Raw genomic sequence first — 25,652 nt, forward strand, 5'->3', positions numbered from 1 at the left:
CAGCTATGGAAGGCGAAGGCTGGCCCAGCAGGGAGAAGGCTAGCTCCTCTGACCACATCCCAGCAAAGGCATTATTTTCTATCACCTCTCTGTTTTCGCCTAACTTTTCTTGGCACAACCACTCAGAGGCAGCAGATCCGAAGCTCTGTACCCCTAAGCAAAGGGGCAGAATCTTTCAAGGACGTTGTGTCAGCTTGTAATTTTCTTTCCTGTATCTGCTTTTAAATGTGACAGCAAGACTTGAGCAGAAGGCAGTGAAGGTTGCCTTGCTTAAAGAGGAAAGATGATAATCACCTCATCAGAAAGTGACAGGAAAATGACTCTTGGGTCCCATGTAATTTTGAACTCAGTGGGAGCTTGGACCTAGGAGCTGTTGCCCCTTTCTCATACTCAATCTGCTGAATCTCTGCTGAGTGCTAATCAGAATCTGTCCACATTGCCTTCATACCTGTACATACTTTGCTGATATGTTCCACAAGTCAGTCAGTTCTTCAGAATAAGAGTTAACTCATGGAACTCCTGGCCACATGATAATGTGCCTGCTAAATTTTTAAAGGTATTTAGAGGAAAAAACCCTCAAAAACCAGAAAAAATCATGAATGTCATAGAAATACAAAGAATACTATGTTTGGCCAAGAAAGTCCCTTATTTGCAAATCTCTGTAAATGAGAAAAGTGTACAAGGGAATCACAATTTTTTTCTTTTTTTGATATATATTGTTAGCATCCTCTACTTGTCACTGTTGGAGCATGGAACTGAGCTAGAGGGAATTCTGGTCTGCCTCACTATGGCCTGTGCTCTTAATGCTCTCTTTCTCACCTCAAAACTCTCATGGCCTCCATCTAATGTTTTCCAGCATTTCTCAATTACTTATTCATTCTGCCCCACTCTTCTGTTACCCAGTGATGGATTGCCAGTAATTTTATGGGTCTCCTAGAAAAAAAAAATGTTCCCACTTCATCTCTGGCAAAGCTGCATGGCCATGTAAATGAGAAGGTGTTAGAAAGGGCCAGGGCTCATAATGTATTCCTTTACAACCAGGAACATTTTCTAACATACACATAGCCAAGGGCAGCAGTCACAGCGATGTTGGCAGACCAGCTTGTATTAAATCCTCTCACTGAAAACGTTAAGGTTCAATGATGCATACACAGATATATATGGATCATTAAGTATACATACATAGAAATGTATATATATTTATATACACACACGTGGGTGTGTCTTCATAAATATATATTTATCAGCACAGACAAACTTAATGATCCCCATCTATAAATAAGTGTCTGCACACACACATGTATAATGAGTCTACTAAAATGACAGCAAAGCTCTGCACGGCTGTGAAGCAAACAGGTTATTTCTCTTTATGTAGGTTTGGAGAGATGCTTAGCACAGGAGATGAAGTGGCAGGGGTAATAATTATGAGTCAGAGCTGGAACAACATAAAGCCCTTCTCTGGACTCACAAAAACATCTTGTCTCTGATTTGAATGGTACAGACTAGCAATTCTCTCAAGCAAATACTGCTTCTGTTTGGATATATCACAATCAACTAGAAGGGGAATACAATCTGATTCCTTTTCCCTGGTGGACTACCTCAGGCAAGTAACATTCTGTGCCTATGGCTTGTCAACACAGAAATGTTAGAGCTGACCCATTAGAACGTGAAACCATTAAAACATATACGCCATCGCCAGCGAGGCCTACAGGACAAAAGATAGAAAACTGCAGATTTCAAAGACTAGTGTTTTCTAGGCACACATTGGGTCACCTAAGAATGTGCCTAACTGTTGCCCTTAAGCATTTGAGTTATTTTCCTAAAGGACCCTTTGTTTTCTACAGCTGTTTCCCTCACACCTTCGTCAAACACTGCAATGTGCATTGGTACACATCTCTTGAAGTACTGTGACACTAACGGAGCTGAACTGACCATCTTGTCAAATGAGATGAGTGTCAAAAGAACAGTGAAAGGAACTGCAGAAGTGGATGGTCAGCCAGGAATGGGGGAAGGGAGAGTGGATTGACCTTGGTTAGGCAGTAGCTCCAAGTTAAACCAGCTCACATAGTCTCGTGGTACTTCCCTGTGTGTCACAAAACTACATTCTTAGCGGAACCCACTCAGCTATACTTGTAAGGAAATAATTAATTCTTGCACCCTTATAGCCATATGAAATAACAAAATCACAGACTAATTTAGGTTGGAACTGACCTCTGCAAGTCATCTTGTCCAATCCCCACTAAAAGCAGCTCCCAATTCAAAGTATACCAAAATATTCAGAATCATATAATACCCCTACATGCAAATCTACAGATTTTACCACACTGGTAAATTCTTTAGGACTGTCTTAAGACACATATACACAGCACAAAACACAGAAGATCCAAAAAGCCTAGGATGCTTAAACAATACAGAGAGATAACTGCAACTGCTCACATAACAGCCATGAAGTGGTATGAAATCTGTGCTAAAATTGTTGCTGCTTCCTACAGCCCAGAGAGCCCACTCACAGGATGTGCCACAAAGTGAAGGTTGGGAAAAACAGTCATTCTACTGATACACCATTTTTAATAAGATAGTATTATGGTAATATTGTTAATAATGCAATATGTTAATAATAATTGGAGCACAATAACTATTTAATACACATTCCCCTCAGATTATTATTTTTCAGAAGTAGTTGAGCACAGACCACTTTGATGCAAATCAATGGAAGAAATTTTCCCTACCAGGAATCAGCTGAGATTGCTAGATGAAATATTTTCTATTTTCCAGGGTGAAAGACAAATTTTTAAAAGCCATGAACCCACCAAGTTTGATAGTACATAAATATGAGCACAGCCTTGGTCTCTGTCTCAGCCCTGCTTCTACTCTAAGAGCTCCCACTGATCCCATCCTCAGTTGGGATATACTGAGCACCAAACCATTGTGCTCCTCTCATCAGCTTCTTGAAATCATTGGGATTTCTACCCGCAAACACAAATTCCACATACCTCCAACCACCATGTGTTATCTTGGTTCAGAGAATGGCCAGTGGCAATAGAAACGCATTGATTTCTTCTCAGCCAAAGCTTCCACAAGCTCAGCATGATTCTACACTGCCCTTATAGATGAGTTCACTAAAATTCTCATTGTGAGAAATACCTAAGTGATCTGCATAGAAATGGTTGGCATACGGGTTTTATAAATGGTCTTTCTTCCTCAGTTCCTTTAATGCTGTGGATCGGAATTTCTCTAAACATTTATGGCAAGTATCATGTGAAATTTCTTTGTATGGCTCTTACAGACTATTAAGAATAGTCTTAAAAATTGCTCATGATGACAGTAATAATAAAAACAATAACAATAGCAACAATAATAATAGTACGCCTGAAAAGATTTAAAAAGAGTCAGCTCTCAACAAAGCTGATACACGTTATTCAGTAAGATAACTCACTTCCTACATTCTCCATCAGAAAACTACAGAGATATAAGTAACAATAACCTTAGATTTAAAATGCATCTTTCATCTCAAAAGAAAACTGCATTGATTTATAAAGTAAATGGGCTAAATCCACAGCTAGTTGAAACCGATTAGCTCCATTGATTTTAATGAAGGTGCTGATGTGCAGATTTATTTGAGCTCAGATCTGTCTCTCTGCACGTGTGTGTGTATGTCTGCATGTGTGTGTGGTTGGAAAGTGATACATATTGCACATAGAATTTCACAGAAAAATACCACATTAACCAACACAGAAAGTGACACGTTATTGCTGCATTTGGAGAAAAATGCATAGAGTGAACAGAATGCAGGGTCTAATCTTTAGCTGTGGATTGGCATATATTTCCCCAACAGGATCCTCACAGCAGTCTTGTGAAAAGGCTCACAGGTATATCATATGCTGTTGTGTTTTGCTCCTTGCAGAAATAGGGGCAATACTTGCAGATAGCAAGGCAGCAGATGCACAGATATATTCTTCTACACAAACAAGTACTCTACTTTTATGAAGAAAAAGCCAAAGCCAAGGCATGGTTTTGGGGTAAAGGAAAAACTAGCACCCCTACCAGAACTGATACAACCTCTACTCCAATAAAAAATACAACAGCTGTCTGTGACATAGACACAGAGGCTGCCTCATTCTGCCCCAGCGCTGTTTGGGAAACAAACTTAAGTGTGCAGCTCCTATGCTTTATAGGCATAAGGGATAAACATAATTACTTAGCCTGGCCTTCCTAGGACACTTTAGCACAGGAGATATAGATGAGCTATACAGGAGTTGGCTACACCTTCCTGATCCTCCCAAGACTACAGCACTAAGACACTTCATCTGTCACAGCATAGATGGCAAAGAAGCCAGCTCAAATAACGCTTTGCAAGAAGAGGATTTTCCCCCAGTCCCTTTCTTGCAGCTAAGGTGACCTCCACTGCAGCTACAGACCGCTCCTGACCACATAGTCACTTCTGTTTGTGTAAGGCTGATGTAGGTCTGGATTTTGAAAGGCATACCAACACAAATAACGCAACCCAGTTGGAATAAATTCAAATCACTAGCAGAAATGCCAGAGACACACAACTGTTATCTGATCCAAGCTTCCTCAGAAACTGGTGACAAGCATACCCAGCAGTCTACTCTCAGTCTGTCACTACCTGTGACACCGGCAATGAAATCCACCTACACATTTCTGCTACATAAGTAGGCATATGGACTGAAGCCTAGAAGAAAATATACTGGGTGTGAATCTGCTGTCTCTTGCAAGTAGTGAAAATCTGCAGGAACTTCAGGTGCAGGTGCAGAAAGCAGGAAAAGCAAAGATAGTCTATCTCCTGCCCCTGAGTTGGAGTGCTGCAACAATGTCTGATGTGATTAACCATAAGGCACTCCTTCATGCCACTGCAGATATGCTTTGCAGGAGTGCCTCAGTCTAAGGCATCTTAGCCACCTTGCTTTCTGATCCTTTTCAGAAAGCTGTTCCAGCCAGCTCAGAGAAAATACAGGCATCTCTGCAAGCAACAAAGGCAGTGCATCTAGTCCTTGCTTTGTTCAGAATCCCAGAACAGAGTGCTCTGATCTGCTTTGTGCAAGAGGTCAGATGACTCTTTGAAGATGCCTTTGAACTTAAAAAGTTCCCTCTCCCCCCTGGTTGTTAAACTCAGATCCTGGCCTGTTCTTGGGCCAACATTACTCCACCAGTTCCACCAGCCTTACCCAGTGCTTCAGCACTCTTGGGAGGAGGAAGGTCCAAGCACCTTCAGTGCCGGCCCAGGCTCTTCCTTCCATAGCATATATACTACACCCCAGACCAGGAAAGTTATTCTGAGCTCAGCTCTGCATATGCATACTAAGAACACCTTTAGCTTGAGCTAAAACCAGATGTACAGCCCACAACGCAGACAGCAAGCAACGAGGTTTGGGGATATTCATATCCAGCAGCAATCTGAAAAGACAGTCAAGCTGCACACCTGGAGCAAGCAAGGAACTGACATTAGGTGCAACCATACAGATCTCTGGCCTCTGAAGAACACTGCAGTCACTGGGCCATCAGATCAAAGGAACACAATCTCAGCAGTTATATACGAGAAGGGACCTCTGGATGTTACTAGTCCAAGCTCCTTCTCCAAGACAGACTGTCGCCAGCTATACATCAGGGCAGATGTGGCTTCATCTAGCCAAGGCTTGAAAACTTCTAAGGACAGTGATACCACAACTTCTCTGTAACCTGACCAGGGCTAGACCACCCTCCAGAGAAGCAGATTTTCCTTCTGTCTTATATGAACTCCCAAGCTACAGCTTGGGACCATCTCTTTGTTATATCCCCTGCCACTACCGGGAAGAGTTTGGCTCCATCATCTGTTTGCCACACGATGCATGGACATATCACCTGGGTCTGTGACCTTCAGCAAAAACCACAAAACAGCACCATGACTTCATGCAACACTACACATGTAGCTACTCAGTGCTGCACTGCACACCATGAGGCTCACCATGCACTTGGGGATTCCATGCATCCCTTCTGCCATCACATTTTAGAAAAAGATAAGAGCTGCTGTACTTACGTCATTATCTGGGTCTCTATGCCAGGGTCTACAAGGGATCCATCCACAAAAAGTGGTGTTGATGTGAAACTGTATTTAATCCAGGATCGTCCCTCATCAAAGCTCACCCTGGGATAGAAGCAGACAAGATTTATACACATAAAAAGACCTACTCTAGAGCAACTGCAGCAATTAAATGTTTAAAGTCTGCAAACTCCAACAGCTAGATTTATAGACAAGCACCAATCTTTGCCATTTTCCAGCCCACCTTTTCATGCTCTTGGTGTACTTTGAAAGATCAAATCCTTAGAGAGTATAAACATCATCAATAAGAACATGGATATACTTGATCCAGCTGTACATCAGACTTCAAGGGACCAAGGGGCATTGCCAAGTCCTGTTTGTGGATCTACAACAGCACCTTGCATGAGGCAGCACTCAGAGCATAAGCAGGCCTGGCCTGAATGCATGAAAATCGCTGTCAACACCACGGGATGTTTCGACCCATGCATGTATCAATGCCATATGGCACTAGCTACAATCTCTCTAGCCCTGTTAATACTTCTTTGCGTGCCATCCAGAAGTGGTCTCCAATTTACAGAGAGGTGGAGGAAGGAGGCCAAACTGAGCCACAGTCAGTGGTTAGTCTGTGTGCTCTTTGCCTTTTACAGTTGTAAAGCAAAGTAGTATGCTGGTTAAAATTAAAGCATTTCCCTTCTTCAAGGCTGAGAGTGTTCACACTGTCAGTGACAAGCCCAGGTAATTCAGTGGCTTTTGATCATCTGTCCCTACCCACAACCACTGTGCGCCTTACTTTCTGTTTTTATCAAAGAGCACATGTATCCTAACCCAGCTGACAGGGTCTTGGTTGAATTGTAGTACAACAGGCTTTTAGATTAGCAGAGGAGGGTTAACAAACCCTGCTCTCAGCTATACCCCAGCAACTTCTCTATCTCTGATAACTACAAAGGAGTAGGTGAACAGTCTAACTGATGACACCAGCAGACAGATTAGGTCAGGACTCTGGTGGCCTATGCCTTTGTGTCCCTTCCCAGCCTCTCTCATGGCCTCCTCTCACTCCATCCCAATGGCCTAGGAGCCCCACTGACACCATAGTAGTGCCAGGCTCCAGCTCTGCCAAAGCCCTGCCTGGCCATGGGCCTGACACGCAGGCTGATGTCCCAGTCCCTGTCGCCAGTGATGTGCCTGATGCCCAGGGCTGGGGCTGGGGTGGTGGGATGGACCCTGGCTGCGAGATCCTGCCCTGCTGTCCCAGGGACCTTGGTCAGCTCCTGGCTTCCCAGCCCTCAGGGAGCTACCAGCCCTGACATTACCCTGATAGTCTGTGTCCACAATAGTGCAGGAAACAGCCAGAGGAGGGTGTGCACACCCAGCTGCTACTGCAGCAGGAAAGACAGGCAACCTGCAGACTGCCAGCATCCAGCTCCCAGAGCTGCTGTTCATGAACAGTTCTGAAAGCAACCAAGTTTCTCCCTGCCCCCACACTCTCCACACAACTGCTCCTGCACAATTTCTGCCCAGAATTTCAGCTCCAGATCATACCAGCAAAGAAGAACAGAGAGAAGTACAAAGGTTTATTGGCTGTAAAATTATTTGATCCTCTTCCAGCAGGGTCATTACAGAGTTCTCTGTAATTCTGTGAGGTACCTGGGCTGTGGATGCTGACAGATTACTCTTGATGGACTTTACCAAAGAGACAAAAATGGCACAAACTTCTTTGAATAGCAGGAAACACTTCTCATTTTAAAGTGAGTGTCAAAATGAAGTTTGTCTTATTTTCCAGGCAAGAAAAGTTTGGGGGGGGATACATGTGTGTGCGCGCACATGCATCTTAGCACCTGGATTTGTCTGAGAGGGTCTTGCCAGAAGCTGAATCCTTCCCACTCCAAGTAGGTAGCATCAGGGACACTACATGAGATGCCACCAAAGGACCAGGAGGCCAGTGTAACATGTATGACAAACAATGGGTTACACCAACCTCAGATCTCTAGTGTAGAAAGCCAAGGCTTGCAGTCACCATTCCCTAAGTATCTGCCTCTCACAGCACCTAGCAAAACACTTTCACTTGACTCACAATGCACATCTGCCAGAACAGGAAGCTGACTACAGACCAAAGACAGAAAGCTGGGAGTACAACAGCATACAAAAAGCTTTTCTGTCCCAAATCTATTTATTTAAATGTACGTATCTTCCCATACACTTGTGCATTTGTATGCTGTTCTGCTTGCATGCTTATCTATCTAAATAGCATTTCAATTTCTGAGGAACAGCATGCTTCATTAGCTTAGCCAAAGTTGTCTCAGCTTTTCAACTAGCTGCCCCTCTTTTCTCCAGGATGAAACTTATTGTACAATGTCTCAGCCTGAGAACTAATAGATATACATGTACCCTTTAATCTATTACACTCCTGCCCATAAAACAGGTGCCTACTGAGACAATATGAAGCAAATTCCAAAGTGCCTAAGGATACAATTTTGGAGGAAACCTGTTGGACCTTATTGATAACAGCTCTAAATCACTATTCATTTAATAGAGTGGGTGGGGCACTTATTGTACAGCACATGCCATTTCATGAGACTTAATGGAAAGGGAGAACATCTGAAAGGAACCTCTGCAAAGCAGGCAAAGGCAAACTGGACTCTCAGCTCCTATGGAAAGTCAACCTGTGACCAAAACTTTCCCAACATCTAAGTACAGGCACTTGTACATAATGTGCTTTTTACATCCAAAAAAACTTCAGAAGGTAAGACACAATTAAAACAGTTGCACCTGGGTTGAAGAATACAGTCATAAATGGTTAATACGTGACTTACAGCTCTTTCACTAAGTGGCTCACCTTTCACTATTCCAGAGCTCAACTTGCCACAGCCTGATGTACCTACTGCTGGTGTCACCTACTCTTGGCTAACACACACTTCTTCTGCCTTGGCTCATACTTGGTTTGGTCTAAAGACCTGGACATGGTCTTGACGTCCTCTTTCCTGAGGGCATTTCAGGTATAGTCATGACTACTGAATTACCTGTCAGAGGCAAATGTTTCTAGTCACACAACGGCACATTCTAACCACAGACACAAAGCTGGAATCCGCTGGAAGCATCATTATGGGTCAGCCCTGTTACTACACTCCTCTATAAGTCCAGTTATGGAGGCTGTTGGTAAGAGGATGCCATCCTAGACTAACCCCTGGCCCTGACTCAGTATGGCTCCATATATTATGTTACGACTGCAACAGGTTTTCTTACAATAAAACAAACAATCTGTTTCTTGAACACTAGAAAGACTGCAAACCTCTTTTTGCATATAATGACTTGCCTGTAATCCCACATGGAGGCACAGACCTCCTAGAGAACACTTGGTCCCCCTATCTCAAGAAGATCCTAAAAAAATTACAAAGCCTTAGGAATATGAGCCAATACATCCTGTGGTTAGCAATCCACTATCACACCAAAACTAAAGCAGTCATTTCTTTAGCTCAGGCGGTAAAGAAATGTGGTCAAATGCAACATATTCAACCTTTAATACAAATCTATGTTGCAGTCATCCCAGAGTTATCTGTCAGGTCAGGAATATAAAGTCCAGAAGCTTTTTGTATCAAAAAAGTACTCATTAATGTTCTTAAAGTACATCTCCAGAACATTAGCTTGTGATGGGTAAAGACAGCCTGTCTTGAGGTCTCCAGCTTCTGAGTGACTGCAATTTAACTGAAGGATTTTGTACAATAATGGCTCAGGTAGAGGAGACCTTAACACCTCATCACTGCTGCCAAACACCATTGCTTTCTTTTTCTATTTGACTGAAGGCCACATTTCCTGTTCTGCATGAAGAGCATGAGATAGACATGTGCTTAGCACCATCAAGCTGAGAGACGATTCAATCTTGCAGACAGGAACACAAAACTTGTCTCTGAAGGCTATTTCTAACTAATTCACTTCGAAACAACATTAGAATCTAGGTAGGTCAGTCCATTAGCCATGCCCCTCTCACTCAAGACCAGAGACTGAAGGTGATGCTAACACACACATTTTCTGTAAACAAGGTTAGTTCTGAATTTCAGAATGCCTCTCTCCAATGTTTAGCTGGTGCAGGAGTGAGAGGGGCAAAGGCTAAGGAGAGGAAAATTTTGAGCATTATCTTTAGTGCTTAGACTGTTATAACCCATTTATATCAATACAGTATCTTCAACTGAGAAATCGTTTTGCCCTATTCCACCCCTAACTCTATTCAATTGCCACCACTGTGTCTCTGGAAATTCATAGTGGAATCCTGTAGGAGACGCAACATATCTTTATTGTCCTTATCAACACCTACTGCCCTCTCCTCTCCCTTTATTGGTCTTACCAGTTTAATACTAAATTCTGTAAACAAAAAGCAGAAGTGAGGGACACGTCCTCCCAGAAATAAACTGAAGCACAAAGGACGACTTCTTGTCCAGTATATATGTGTCTGTGGAAAAGAGACCCTACTTGAAGTCTAATAGTACATGACCAGTGCAAAGAGTAATTCATATACATGATTATGTATTTAGCTGTTATATTTATAAAATGGTACAATAATCATTTTATTAATCAACAAAATCAAAGTGATGGTAAAATGCAGATAAGAATGATCTCATTTGTGCATTTTGTAGACAGTAGCAGAAGTTGACCAGGTGATGCAAGAGATATCAGCACCAGTGTCAGCTTATCCCCATCAGGAATCCTTCTCAAAGTAACAAGTTTCCTTACCACATGTGCCGGATGGGCACTGACGTGTGTTTCATGGCCACTAGTGCCCCTCCCCAGTCCAGAAACCACACATTGTACTCTTCCTCGAAGATCTGCAAACAAATCAGGTACTGCATGAGTGGTCCACTCCACTGGGAAGGGAAGACTCAGAACAACAGCAAAAGGCTCCATGCTTTCCTTCGTTCTGCAAAACATACCTGTCTCCAGGAATTTCCACCATCAGAAGAGACAAACACACCAACATCAGTGTAGGAAAGCTCAGAGCCAATATTGCCTGCAACACAAGCAAGTGTCAGACATTCTTGCATGGATAAACACAGAACTGCATTTTTCCAGGAAATAAAAAGTACTTGGCCTGACCAGTGCTTCTTTTCTGTTCTTGATTCTATTCTCATCTTAAAACAACACCACAGTGTCCTGGTTTCAGCTGGGATAGAGTTAATTTTCGTCCTAGTACCTGACATAGTGCTGTGTTTTGGATTTAGTAAGAGAAGAATGTTGATAACACGCTGATGGTTTAGTTGTTGCTAAGTAGTGCTTACACCAAGTCAAGGACTTTTTCAGCTTCCCACACTCTGCCAGGTGAACAAGAAAGTGGGAGGGGGCACAGCCAGGACAGCTGACCCAAACTGGCCAAAGGGCTATTCCATACCGTATGATGTCATACTCAGCATATAAACAGGGGGGAGCTGGCTGGGGCAGCTCAGGAATTGGCTGGGCATCAGTCTGCAGGTGGTGAGCAACTGCACTGTGCGTCACTTATTTTGTATATTTTTTTATCATTATTTTCCCTTCCTTTTCTGTCCTATTGAACTGTCTTTATCTCAACCCACCAACTTTACTTCCCCACCCCTCCTCCCCCCCACTTCTCTCCCCCATCCCACTGGGAGGCGGGGAGTGAGTGAACAGCTGTGTGGTGTTTAGTTGCCTACCGACTTAAACCACAACACATGGTCAGGTGGCAAGATTCATTTACAAGATCTGTTCCATTTGAAAATTGACACTGGAGAGAAACAGTATTATCAGCTTATTTTCCCAACAGATAGCATTGCCCATAACTGCAAGCCACTAAAGGCAGGCTTATCCTAGCCAAGGACCTACATACTTGAAAAACTGTGTATGAAACCACATGCCCATTTCGTGCACACAAATCATCAGAATGGCAGCAGAATAGTAGTCACTGTCCCTGGCTACCAGATATTTCATTCCATACACATTTTTCTCTGAATTTGTAGTCTTTGTGCTCTGGCTGGTGAGTTGCATCTCTGTGATCTGCCAATCTTTGTCAAGGGTAAGGCAATTATCTCTGTCTCTACTTCTTGTGTAAAGGAAAGCATCCAAAGGGAAGTTACTCATATGGGTGAGATTAGAGGTGAAACCTAGGCCCTACTGAAGCCCATGATTATGGGGCTGGAAAGTCTAGTCAAGATTCTGTCAAAATGCTCAAACACATAAGTGATCTCAGAACCTGCAGTCAAATAAACAAAGCTACTTCCTAGGTTTCCTAACCATTTGCAATTAATGAGGACTGTGATGTAACGAAATGTAAGTTCCACTTGAAGGAAATCTTGTTTTTTTAGGTATGAACCTCACCTGGAGGCAGAAACAGTTCAGAGAATTAAGGTGGGTCAAATGACTTTGCAGCAGAGAGGTTGAGACTAGACTGAGCAGCATTCTAGACAGTGTTGACTGTTCTCATTAACCTAGCTGCCCCAAAGTGTGAGTTTAAACTTACTGGTTAATTGGTACAGTTCTTAATTTTAATCTTGTAACTTCCATTATGATGGAAACTGTTCTGCTGACAGCCTTACAGGGTGAGGTACTCTGCCTTCACCATGAGTTAAGGAAAGGACATGCCACACATCAAAGCAATGTAAAGAAAAGATCAAACATCAACCACAACCATATATAGAGAAAGCACAGCAGAACACCATTTGTAGACACTAACTCAGCGCTTGAAACTGTTTTTTCCAAGGTCCCTCATCTGAGACAGCAGAGGGAACCTCAATCTTACAGTGATACATCTTAATACAGGGTAAGTCATGAACTTGAACTAAATCCCCAGCCCTCTGGAAGCTCTGAGTGTCCACCACTTGTTGCAAGAAAGAGATGTCAAATATTTGAAAAACCTGCACATGCTCTGTCACATGATCTTACTAGCTTATTCCCCACACCGCCCTGAGGCCAGCATCTTGCTTCTGCTTCCAGAGTTAAAATTTCCACAAACACCAGGCTCACCGAACAACGCAGGTCTGTTCTAAGTTAGTTTGTTCTCACCTCCCCACTTCACAAAGCACCTAGTGGCTCAGGGAAAAGCTACCACAGTCACCCAGGAACTGTTTTTCTGCTGGTCTGTCCACAGATTGAAGAATCAGTGCTAGGTGGGACTCTGGTGATATGAACGTCTGTCCCATAGGAAGCAAGTAGATGTAACACTGACAGATACTCCATCAGAAGGCCTCCCAATGACGGCCCATAGCCACCGTATTGTGGTCAAATGCATGACTTTATTCAAAGCCCATGAATTCTTTACCCAGTGAGCCACTGTTATACCTTCCAAATGAGACTGGTTTTAAAGCAGATGTAATTTCCATGTAAGGAAAGGAAAACTAATATTTTTTCTTAAAAAATAGCAAAGGGAGAGGGTGCACTCTTACACATCTGTAGCATCAACAAGAGCATAATAAAAACACACTAATGAAAATGTTAATTGAATTTCTGACATTTAATGCTGGAAAATGAGAAATTAAAACCCAGATGCAACTTGGCACACTCCTGTCACTATCACAGAATCCAGCTAGCCACATTGTTGTGAGAACGCTGTGTCAAAAAATAAAATTTCTGGCTCAGGGAGGCAGGACATTTCAAGAAAGGCTCTTCCATCAGTGCTCAAGATGTAGGAAATGTCACACTGTCCATTTACCTAATCTTCCTCCCTGACACTAGCAAGAATGATCAACTGGTTTAGATGAATGTACAAGAAAAATCTGCTGTGGGCAACCATGTAGAAGGACAGTTTATAGAGACATCCAGGCTCATGAGGATAAATCAGGAGTAGCAGTCCTCAAGAATTAGAAACTGACTTAAAGGCAGAAGTGTAAGTTTTGTATCATCATATTTTGAATATCAAAACTGGAAACCCAACTTTCCAAACAGGGATTTCCAGACTGTGGCAAGGAAAGAGAGCAAAAAGGTGAGATTCTGTTGATATCACTTCTATCTGTCTGTTTTTCCGTGCAAACCTGTCCCATTATTTTCTTCATTCTCTCCATTTAGTTTCTTTCAGCTACATGGATTTAAACCCCACCAAACATAACTAACTCCCAAACAAGTCAAGAGGATTTGGCAGCAGTACAATTAGACACCAAAACATAATTTTTTCCCTTTGCAAGAATCTAATCTCCGCCCTCACATCAAGAGTCTGAGTTTCCCATCATTGCTGGAAATCATAGAATCATAGAATGCTTTGGGTTGGAAGGGACCTTTAGAGGTCATCTAGCCCAACCCCCCTGCAGTGAGCAGGGACAGCTTTAACTAGATCAGGTTGCTCAGAGCCCCATCCAGCCTGACCTGGAATGTTGCCAGGGATGGACCACTGTAAATCAAAGAGTAAGACACAGGGAGTTTGAGCAGCCAATGCCTGTGAGAATAAGTTGCAATGCTTATCCTGGAATACATTCGCCGACATGGTGAGACATTCCTGTTGTTGTGAAACTGGCTAGTGGAAACAGATGTGTACATTCCCAACAGGTTGAGCTTTTTATTGTACAAAGCAGTAAGGCAGAAATTATATTCTATCTTTTAAAGGTTAATTGTTAGACTGGGAAAGCATTCATCCCATTCACTGGCAGCGTAATTTAGTAACAATTTAGATCAATGCCTAGAATCTCACTGTCCTGCTGCCTCTATTTGCTTCCTAAAAGGTTAAAGAAAAAAGGCTCTGCAATCACAGCATCAGGAGTAGGGCTTGTTCCTAAACATCCATCTAGTAAGTGTGACCTGCCAGGAGTGATGACTCCACTTGGCTATGCATAGGAAGATCTGGAGGTTTAAACTAAATTATCTCACCCTGTTTGGCCTGGATCAGTGAACTGGAAATCATATGGTGTTTCCCTTGTTGAGATATAAATGTCATGAAGGAAACCTGTCTCTCAGGTTCTGGCTTAAGTCTGGCAGACACATGGAAGCACAGAAGGACATGAGAATGGAAATGGCTGGAAGAAACAGTGCAAATTCATATAAGCAATATGCTAACATGACATACTTGCAAGCCACTGCTAGGCTGAACAAGACAAAGGAGATAAAATGAGCATTAGAAAGAACAGTTAAGCTATTTGGATGTATTTGAGCATATGTAGGAGCCTCCCTGTGAAAAGGCAGGACAGCCTACATGCTTCAGAGGCCAGCTTTCAACAGCACCAGCCATTCAGAAAGCACTTTGTTAGCCCAGCAGCTCCCACAGAGCTGTGGGAGTTCTGGGTGTGGTTGGTAGCCCCATCCATCCTGAGTGGGTTGCATGTGGTGTGCACACAGGGCCTGTAATGTTTGTCAGGTTAATTATAGTGGGTCAGCCATTGCCACTGTGAAGCATTGTAGCAGGTCACCATTAAAACATCGTGACCTGCCAAAGCACTATTTTGCAGAACAACCCACAATAACAATGACCCATGCAGCGTTGATGAAGTGCTGCTAGTCTTGGAGCAATACAGTATTGAGAGTAGGTGCCATGCACAAGACAGGCACTGATGAAGTCCAGGCTTCACCTGACAGGCTTTGTGACAACTCTGTGCTTGCTATTCAAAAAGGTGGAATGTACTGATACCTCCCAGGAGCGTAGTCATGATTGTAGGTCCTATTCTCACGCATGGTAACTCCAGAAAATGGGTAGGGTGATAAGAAGTGCTTATGTTCTTACCTGTTGCCACCAGCAGCCCAGGAGCTGTCTCTTTGCTGGAAATGCTTCCTGAAGTATACGGATTCTCTGAGAGTTGCAGATGTAAGTGCAATGAGCAAAAGGGCTGTTGACAGGAAGCAAACAAAAGGCAGAAGCTTTAATATGCAACAAGCTAAATATCAGAGGAACCCTTGGTGACTGCACACAGATGCTCTGATCCTTCTGAAAATGACCCCTCTGCTCTTAGCACTGTTACAAATAGCAGCATATGTTCATTTTCTGAATAAGCACCGCAAAAGTAGCTGAGAGCAAGAGAAGCAGGAACACTGCACTATAAGCAAGCATGTCTGCATTTGTTTTTACCAACAATCTGATTTAGAACATTTTTTTCCTAGAAACTTTCTTATTCTGACTTAAGTTCCATAACAAAGGTCAAGAAAGATGGTCAGAATTTTCCCTTAAAATCTATGAAGCTATAGAAAAAGAAATCTACTTAGTTCAATTAACACTCAGCAGGTCAAGAGAAAAAAAACACAGGGAGAGAGATTAACCAGTGAAACTTCAGAGAAATACCACTCCTTTGAAACACAGGGGCTACAGCCTACTGTAAAATGGCTGCTCACTGAATGTTGTTGAATTATGGCAGTAAGCCCGATCCAAAGTTCTCGTCTGTGCCCCATTTTGGAGCACCTGGACTCTGCAATTCTCTGACTGGCAAGAATCCCTCCTACCCACTTTCACTGGATGTTTTATTAACACAGTGTCTAAAATAAGCAGCTCTTGAAGGAGTCAATTGTGCTTTGGAAAAGGTCTGCCACTCACCAGCTGGCAAACTACAGGTTCCCCTCTTAGATCAGTATCCGGTGCCTGCAGCAAACGCCAGTCTCTGCCTTTGTTGTAGGTAATGAAAGTCTTGATTTGGTCATCTATCTTCCTGTTAGCCAGGAATATGCCTTTGATCCCTGCTACCTAGGAAAAATGGAGAGAGATGAAAAAATATATCGGAAGAACAGCCCAAAAGTAAGGCCCATCTGAGCACTCTCAGGAGTGGAAAGTCTCTCAGAAAGCAATAAAGTCATCTTAATCCAGCCTTAGAAGACTGTGAATGGCATTACAAGTACATCTTAATGATGCCTGCACATCTGAAAGGCCTCATGCAGTCTCTCTCTCTGGAAGAAAAAGACAAAGATGTTCTCAGAGCAAATCCCTAGGAAACACCCCACATCTGGATTTCCTTGAGTGCTGGCAGACAGGCTGATGATGGGCTTGAAGATACAGCATGCAGTGTGTCACACATGAGCTCTGTGAGCCTAGGGATGTGCTCTGCCCCGCTCTCTCCCCAGATTGCCATAACACGGAAGACAGCAGGTCACATCAGAAGCAGTGTGGGATCTTTTTATGTTGGTGGTTTTTTGCCTTTTACACAAAAGATGGAAATCCCGAATGTGCTGAAACACCGATGTTTTGCAAACTTGATTTCTTCACTTCCCTTCCACTCCCAAATTCTGTCAAAATCAACACAGTTGTTCCAAATGTTTTGATTTTTGTCAGCAGAACCCATTCCAGCAGAATCTGCTCCTCTCAAAATGTCCCCAAGAAGATTTTGTGTTGAGTCTGGTCTCTGTTACACAGCTGTGAAAGTACGACAGGAAGAGGGAACTTGCTGCAAATCTGCAACTTTGTGGCAACAGCCAGGATGCAAATCCTTCTACTCCAAAGCTGCTTAAGTGACACTGCCCTTTGAATGACTCTGTGAAAATCTCCATCAGCTTTTAACACTAAACAGTCTATGATAACATAGCTGGGGAATACAGAGTTTGCTAAGGAATGGGAGATGATGTGTGTTTATTTTAGCTGGTTCATCACAATAAAGAAATATCTCTTTTTTGAGAGGCAAGAAAATGTATTTAAGTAGGTGAAAATAAAATGTAAAGCCTGTCCTTTATACTGATCCATGCATTATTTTTGAGTTTTCTCTCATTGCCTTAAGCTACAGAGTTTTATAAACAAAGGGATTATGTTGTTAAATGGGCATTATTCTGGCTGAAATAAATAAATATATAATCCTAACTTCTAAATGCAACTGCAAATCCATTTCTCCATGTAACAGAAGAACTTTCCCAAGTCAGCTTGCAACCATTATTATTAGTATTACTGATTAGTTGTTTGTTGCTGGCAAAGCAGCAAGCTCTAAACCTCAGCAGGTCTTCCATCAAATGAGTTATGACAGACCAAAACCAGAATGCTCTGAAGAAACCAGGAACTGGAACAACTGCTCTGAATAGACTACTGTTGGCCAAGGCGGAAAGGCCTGGCAGAAGAATGTGAATGAAAGAGTATTCAGGGTAGGAGTTACCCAGCTGTTATCTCCAGGCAAATGGCACCTATGAACTTTTGCTTGTAATTCATAAACTGCTCAGAGCTCACAAAGGTGGAATCCACATTCCCTACCTGCGAGCAGGTGCCTCTAGCTGTTCAAGGGGAAAAACAGTATTTTGAGTCCTTCTCTAGATGTCCACATTAGGATGAGAGGGATAATGGTTTTCCCTTTTGGATATGCTACATAGCTAACCAGTCATTCACTTGAAAGCAAGCAGTTGTCACATATAGCAGAATGCACTGCATCTATTCCCACATGAGTCGGCTCAGCACCAAATCCAGTAAATGCCTCTCAGCTGATCCCAAAACAAATGAAGATACTGGAAGGCTGGCAAGAGATTTACACTTGCTTGAACCAGCAAGCAGTTGCTGTTCTTTGTAGGGTGACCTTTACTACATACCTCATAAAGGTCAATGATGATATTCCCCTCCAGTCCTCGACTGCTTTTCACGTTTTCCAAGGCCAGGGTGAAGTACACCCCTCGGGTGTCCGAGATATACAGGTTGTACGTATCGTTCTGGTTCCACTCTTGAACAGCTGCAAACACCTGATTCTCATCTGTGCTGATAATATGCATGTCCTGTTAAAAGAAGACAAAAGGCCTATTACTGAGGATCTCTGTATTTCTTTGCCCTTTGGGACATGTAGTAATTACCCTGACTTATGAAAGAATGGAGATGGAGCATGAATTATAGGTATGTTAAACAATTTTCTGTTAGAGCAAGCCAATAAATTACCACCATTGTGACTTTTCTGCATTTCATTTTTTTAATGATCACCAGCTGGGCGAAGGGTTTTTGCTTTCTTCATTTTTGGTAGCTTCAAGGAATTTTATCCAGTTTCATTTTTTATTTATGAATTTGAAAGTCAGTTTTATCACTCATGGAAGATTCACAGCCTTGGAGCCTGGAGTCCTCATAGTCACTAAGCATGGTGTAGCACCAGGCTAAAAGCAGTGACAATTTCCGTTCACATGCTGAACTAACGGGCTTGTGCTTCCAAGTGGTAAAGAACCAGTTTCAAAAAAAAATGGGAGTTTACATTTATTTGAAGCTGAGGCATAGGGATCAGTTTGAGCTAACGCCGGTAGTGATTTTTAATAACATACTTTTCTATTGAGAGTTTGTCTAAGATCTATTATTCCACTATATACAAGCTATCAAATAATCCACCCACTAACCTTTCTTGGATTCCTGCTGTTGACCAGGATATGAAGGTCCAGCAAGGGTTTCCCCATTTAGTTTTAATATAAAAGAGATTTGACAGTGCATTTTCTCAGTATTCTTTTAAAGCAGGTTCATGGAAATGATTTCCAGGGTGGTGATGAGTATTGAAGCACTTCATCCTTGCTACCATTGTTGAACAAACTAACACTGGTTCAGCTAGAAGCAAAAATCACTGTGGTTATGTGGGGCTTAATTTATCTATTTGTATCTATTTAAAATTTCCCCAGGGTGCCAAGGAGCCTTGATTAATTTCTTGCACTGTTTCTGCATCAAGAAACTGTAAGTCTGGAAGTCTCCCAAAGGATGGTGTGACCTGATTTTTGGGAATAATATCTGGGGTAAGATTAGCTCAGTATTCCCATCCTGCCTAGGAGGTAACTTAATCTTCTGTGTGAGGTATCTAGATGAAAAGTTGGGGTTGATTAGATGTGGCTATTTCTAATAGACCTAACATAGACTATCAGCATGGGATGGGGAGAAAAAACATTTGAGGGCCTAATTCTGTTCCAGTGAGTGCAATCAGTAGGAGATATGCCATTTCCCTCAATGAAGGAAGAGTAAATCAGGAAGTTTTTTCTTGTGCAACAGCTCTAATTCCTTAAAGATTAAGTACATACCCAACCTATTCCAGCAGTGTGAAAACAAAGCAAAACAGCCAATGACTTCAATCTGTTTTGACCAGTTGCAGTGGAAATACTGCATCACCCTATTGCCAGCCTCACATATGTACAACTCTAGCAGAGTTCATTAATCTACAGCTGACAGAATAGTTATTACTATACAGCAAAAATGTTCTAGTGACTAAGGGCAGCATAAAAAGCCTCCTTTACATGGCTACAAGACTTTGCCATGACACCTAGCTTAAAAATACTTCCAATTTTAAATTGCCAAATGTATCCCTGATTTTCTACTATGCACCAATTCCAAACCAGGGCCAGCAACAAATCTGTCTTATAACAGGCCAGTAACCTGTAAGAACATCAATCAATAAAGCAGGACAATCATAGAGCAGTCATTCTCTCTAACCACTTGCCTTTTTAATAAGGGACAGCTACCAAGGCCAATCCATAAGGTGGGAGCATAAATAATGTTTTTCTCCTGAAAAATGGCAGCAGGGTTTCCAAAAGTTGGTGTGTGGTCAGACATTCTGAATCCCACGCCACCACCATGGAATGACAAACAAAAGAAACTATATCTGTGCTATGCAGGTGTCAATACACTGTGGACTGTGATCAACCCAAATTGGAAGAAGTTGAGGTGCAACACTGGGAGTTTGAGATGCAAATTTCTCACAACTATTAAGTTTTCAGGTACAAGTTAAAGCAAATATGCCATTATCTGCTAGACTGTAGGTATCCCATGGGCAATCAGAAAGGTAGATCCAGCCCCCAACTTATCTTACAATTATCCCACCAAAATTTTCATTTGTGGAAGGAAGGGGAGGGCCATTACTGTTGATTATCAGCCCTTTATGACAGTAGCCTCAACAGCTAGAGGCTCCAAAGAGCAGCAATGGTCTCAGCTGCCCATTAGTCTACGCAGAAACTTGTATCCAGCCAAGACGCTGGAAAGGTTGGTCCCTTCTGTTCTACACAATCTCAAGCAATGACTACACCATGGAATTCGAGTATAATTCCAGGGACATATTCTCCTTGCTGAGGCTTGCACTGCTTGATCTGATAGAAAGCTAAGGCCTAAGAAGGTAAATCCAGTCACAGTTGTAAGAGAAGTACTAACTTCCCTCCTTCCCAGCTTTGCCAGTCAGTGCTAATCTTAGGCCATCTCAGTCATCTCCTAAGCAGCTTTACACAGTGGTTCTGTATGGCCAAAGCATTGATAAGGCACAACTTTTAGGGGGCCAGGTCCACCTCCATGACTTCTTGGCAGCGTCCAGCCATAGGATGGGGACAGTGGAGCTGCTATACCCTGTGCTTCTCTCATTGTATGGAGACTGCAGTAGTGCTCAGCATCCTAACCACTCTCCAGGACCCTCAGTGTCACAGGCAGGCTTACAGAGAGAACAGAGAATTAATAGAGAACAGAGTAGGGCTGGGGAAAGGTGTTCATAGAAGATTGGTCAAGGAGAAGTTGTTATGAGCTCTATTTTCTGAGGTACAGAGGAAAAAAGAAACTGTTCTTCCTGAAACACTCACTAATCAAAGGCAGGGAGAGGTAAAGATCCCGAATCTGTATTTAAGAAAGATCATACAAGTAGCACAACAAATGGAGCTTCCCAGAGAGGAACCTGACTGAGGTGCTTCACCACTGTGTAGGCTGTACTATTCAAGATATTACACGTCTGTGTTCATAAATGGTGCACTCACCTTAGGAAGAGAGTATTTGGGCAATTTAATCTGTGCAAAAGGCTCCCGTCTGTATGACACATAGTAATTTGCTCTTCCACCAGCTGTCACCTGTGAAAACACCAAAGAAAGTGAGTGACCCTTCCAACACACCTCTAAGAGGGACTGACAACCTTTCTTTCAGATATCTTTTCTATGACCTGCACAGCTGTCCCTAAAAGCATCTGTGTAACCCCAAAGAAATCCCAGACTTGAGAGGGCTGGAGCATTATTTATTTAAGCTGTGCTATTGAACTTTCCATTTTGTCTCTCATGCTTCAAATCTGGCATGATTTTAACATTTCAGGAAAAAAGTGGGTATGAAGTTTAAGGTCTTGAGTGCAAGAAAGAAGATGATCTGGTTTCATCACATGGTTCCAGCACAACTACCTTGGGCAAGTCATTTAAAGTCTCTATGCTTCTGTTCCTCTCCTGTAAAGAGGAGATAATGCCTCATTTCTCTTCTGCTTCTCAGCCTTGTCTGTTTGCACTGTAAGTCCCTTGGGGCCAGGGTTGTCTTCCAACACCCTTTTACAGTGACTAACAGGAGAGGATCCACACTAACACTGTTTAATGCAAACAGTAAATGCAGTGAATGCGTTCTTGGAAAGCTGGAGCTAAGCTCTTAGATGCTCTTTGTCACTATAAAGCCGGTTTCTCTGAAATCATACTGTCTCTGAACAAGGATGGGGGGGAGAACTGACAGACATCCAAATCTGTGGTTTCGTGGACTGAATGAGCTGTAAAGGCTACACATAAATGCCACGCATCAATGAGATCTAGCCCTGATAACTTGTAAAATATGGGATTTTAAACCTGTCACTAGTCACTTACTCTTGCTGTGGGTGTTCTTTCTGGCACCATTTCAGGTCTGGCTACAACAAGGCTTACATTGGTGAATTTCCTACATTCTGCTGTTTTGGCAGTCTTGCAGGTTTTAAGATAAAGCAATACACAAAGCACTTCTCTATTATGTGGAATGTCATTTGTTGGCTTCTTAAGTTTCCAATAAAGCTAACAGAAAGGTCCTAGATTCTCTCCTAGATATACTCCCTTTTATCTGACAGTGATATTTCAGAATGAGCTTACATGGAATATTGCTATAGCATCAATTATATTCTCAGTAATGATATCACCTCTAGATAGTGGCTTTCTTCCCTAGCGAAGCTGTCATTCGAAGGACACGATATTACTGGTCATGAAATTTGATATCTAATCAACTCAGGATAAGGCTTTTCTATTGACAGTTTGAAGAACTGGAAGGGAAGGTAGGTTTAGAAATAGGATAGGCTTCTATACTAAGACTTCCCTTCTGCTTGTTTGCCATTTTTACTTGTAATGTTATCACAGCTGCATTTAGTGCTCCCATTATACAACACACTTCATAAAAAGGCAGAAAAATGACCAATATCACAGCAAACAAACTCTATACAGACAACATATAGCTGAAGTCAAGGGGGAAACAGAGGCATGAAAATCTAAAGCTATTTGCTTATGGTCTCAAAGCAAGCCAGTGGCAGAGAAAGGGAGAGAACAGAAGTCACTTGACTCTCACTTCATGCAAAGTGCATTGTGGACTGGCACAGTAGCGTTTTGTGGTCCTGCCCTCCAGCTACAAGGATGGTGAAAGGGCTGTTTGGATATCTTTCCCATCTAATACTACCACAGGTTTTCACAGGAGAGAACAGACTATGCAGGCAGTTCACGCTCAGGCCAGCTCAAAGGCAAAAATGGTGATATTTCTGACCTCCAGCGGAAGATCCAAATTCTCAAATTATATAATTCTGCCACATGAACTCATTTTACACCACTCATGATTTCAGCAGCAGATCATTATTTGTAGCAGAGTCCAAATAGGACTGAATTTGTTCAGTGCCAGTGACTACTTGGTGAGGACCGAGTTCACTATCCACCTTTGCTGATGGGCTGAGACATGGTTATTGACTCGTCTTTAAGATGCAGACATAAATATTTACATACTTTCTGAATGCTGTGATGATTAATTAACACTGGGAACAGTCAAACAATCTTCAAGTTAATCACATGAAAATACAGTGGCAGAAATATCAAGGGGTCATTAAAATCCCCCCTCTATGCCAAGACAGGATCTACTCCAAGTTTGCCATGCTCAAAATATTTTACAGTTTTTTGTTTTTATGCTACTTCACACTGGTACCTGGAGGTTTTTGGGGTTGGATTTTTTGTTTGTTTTGCTTGTTTGTCTGTTTTTTAAGGCAGAAATGTAGGATTCAAACACTGTTCAAGTTCACTATGCATTAGCTGAACTCCCTTTCAGTCCTCTACCTGGACTAGGTGACCTTGACAAAGATTTAGAAATAGAAATCTTTGTGGTCTGTGGTCTTTCTGAGCCAGTTAATATAAAGCCACCCACAATTCTGTTGGCAGCAGTTGTGTGAAGCTTTTCCCAGCCAGGACCTCATCTTTGCATGATTTACATGCATGGTTATAACAGTTCCAAAAATGATCAAGCCTTCAATAAAGTTTTGGCAAGCACTGTGGTAGAGAATGAATTTTGGAAGGTCCAACTTAATTTATTTTGATGAACTTTTCCTATGAGCAAACTCTCCAACACTGTAAATCCCAGAGATTATGATAGTGTTTTGCCCTCTAATGCCTTCTTTTAGTTCACATTTGATGAATGTCACCCAATTATTTGCTGTGAGCTCATCTGTCATGCTCAGTACAGATTAGCTGGGTTGTCTTTTTGCTCCTCCTTTGCTAATGACTGGCTCATTAATCTGTTTTTCTGGATTTGTATTTTATGTGTTTAATTGGGCTTCTGGCCAGTGGAAATGATTCCTTTGGACAAATGTGTTTGTCATTAAACACATCTGTCTTTCCTAACCTGTGTTCTTTCTTCCTTCCTCCCTCCATCCATGATCTACTACTTTTTTTTAATACTTCCACATTTTGTTAGAAAACAAAAGTCTGGTCTTACATCAGTTGACACTGAAGAAGAGAAACATGAGAAGTTTCTCTTTAAAAGCCCTGAAAGTTTCAGTATGCTGCCTCATCCCGCCTCCTGACCTGCAATGGGACAGAGCGCATCAAACAGAGAAGACAAGAAATATTTTGCAAGGATGCAGAGGATTATAGAAAATCTGCCATGGAATCCATTCCTCTCAGTAATTTCTGTGACATGCCTAGAAACACACAAAGCCATTTCTCATGTTAATGATTTAATATGATTAGTTAAGGGCAGTTTTGTTTTCCTTTTTTTCTTTCTTCTTCTTTTTTTTTTTTTTTTATTTAGATAGATGTTCTAATTAACAAAAAAACCCACATGTGTAAAAGAGTTTGGAAAGCAAGCAGAATGAGTTATGAAGTCTCAGAATACAAAGACACCCTAGATGATGTCAGAAACTGCAGACCGCAATGAACCAGACTTCCTTCTCATCTTCCTGGCTAGTTGATGCTGGATCCTGTAATTTCCAATGTAAGGCAGGTATTGCTGTAAGAAACATGGAACTACTAAATCTCTGAAATGACCCTGGGCTAAGCAAGACCCCACCTGCCTCCTGCTGCTCAAAGAACTCACAGAAAACCTAAAGGAACATGCACTGATGCTGACAATGAAACACCATATATTAGAGGCACAACCTTGGTGGAAAAACAGTGACAGTATGCAGATAGCAGACACTTCCTAAGCTAATGGCTAAAAGAGAATGCAGGGCTCTTTTCTACATAGTTTATCAGCCTGTGTGGTTTACAATGATAAATATTGCTTGTCCTGCACAATTATTGGAACAGGTCATCTACTTTTTACACTGTTGATAACGTTCAAAGCAAAAGAGAATTGGTAGTAACACAGATCAACCCACGATGACCAGACATGTTTAGACGTTTGTGATTCCTGTAATGTATCTCCCACTTCAAGCATAGTAAATGGTGACTAAGTCCATTACAGAACCGACATTTAAACTTCCTTGTTGATAGTAAGTTTTTTGATGTTATTTCCAATAAACCCCTCACTTTCTTCCTGGGGTGACTTCCTTTGCTTGTAGAGTTCCCTCCTTCCCAGTAACATAAA

The 25,652-nt window shown here is 42.1% G+C and overlaps 1 protein-coding gene across 1 annotated transcript in view; it reads right to left on the reverse strand.

Annotated features, from left to right (window-relative positions):
• The window catches only part of SORCS3 (sortilin related VPS10 domain containing receptor 3), a 316,586-nt gene that overhangs the window by 48,689 nt on the left and 242,245 nt on the right, over positions 1-25,652 (reverse strand). Inside the window, exons 8-14 of the mRNA XM_075718061.1 lie at positions 21,584-21,673; positions 18,434-18,613; positions 16,476-16,622; positions 15,675-15,777; positions 10,957-11,033; positions 10,760-10,851; positions 6,035-6,142 (exon numbers count right to left, since the gene is read on the reverse strand). Coding sequence (XP_075574176.1) covers positions 6,035-6,142; positions 10,760-10,851; positions 10,957-11,033; positions 15,675-15,777; positions 16,476-16,622; positions 18,434-18,613; positions 21,584-21,673 — 797 coding nt within the window. The remainder of the gene's footprint in view (positions 1-6,034; positions 6,143-10,759; positions 10,852-10,956; positions 11,034-15,674; positions 15,778-16,475; positions 16,623-18,433; positions 18,614-21,583; positions 21,674-25,652) is intronic.

The sequence above is a fragment of the Pelecanus crispus genome, chromosome 10 (genome assembly GCF_030463565.1).
Source record: "Pelecanus crispus isolate bPelCri1 chromosome 10, bPelCri1.pri, whole genome shotgun sequence".
Classification (NCBI taxonomy): Eukaryota; Metazoa; Chordata; class Aves; order Pelecaniformes; family Pelecanidae; genus Pelecanus; species Pelecanus crispus.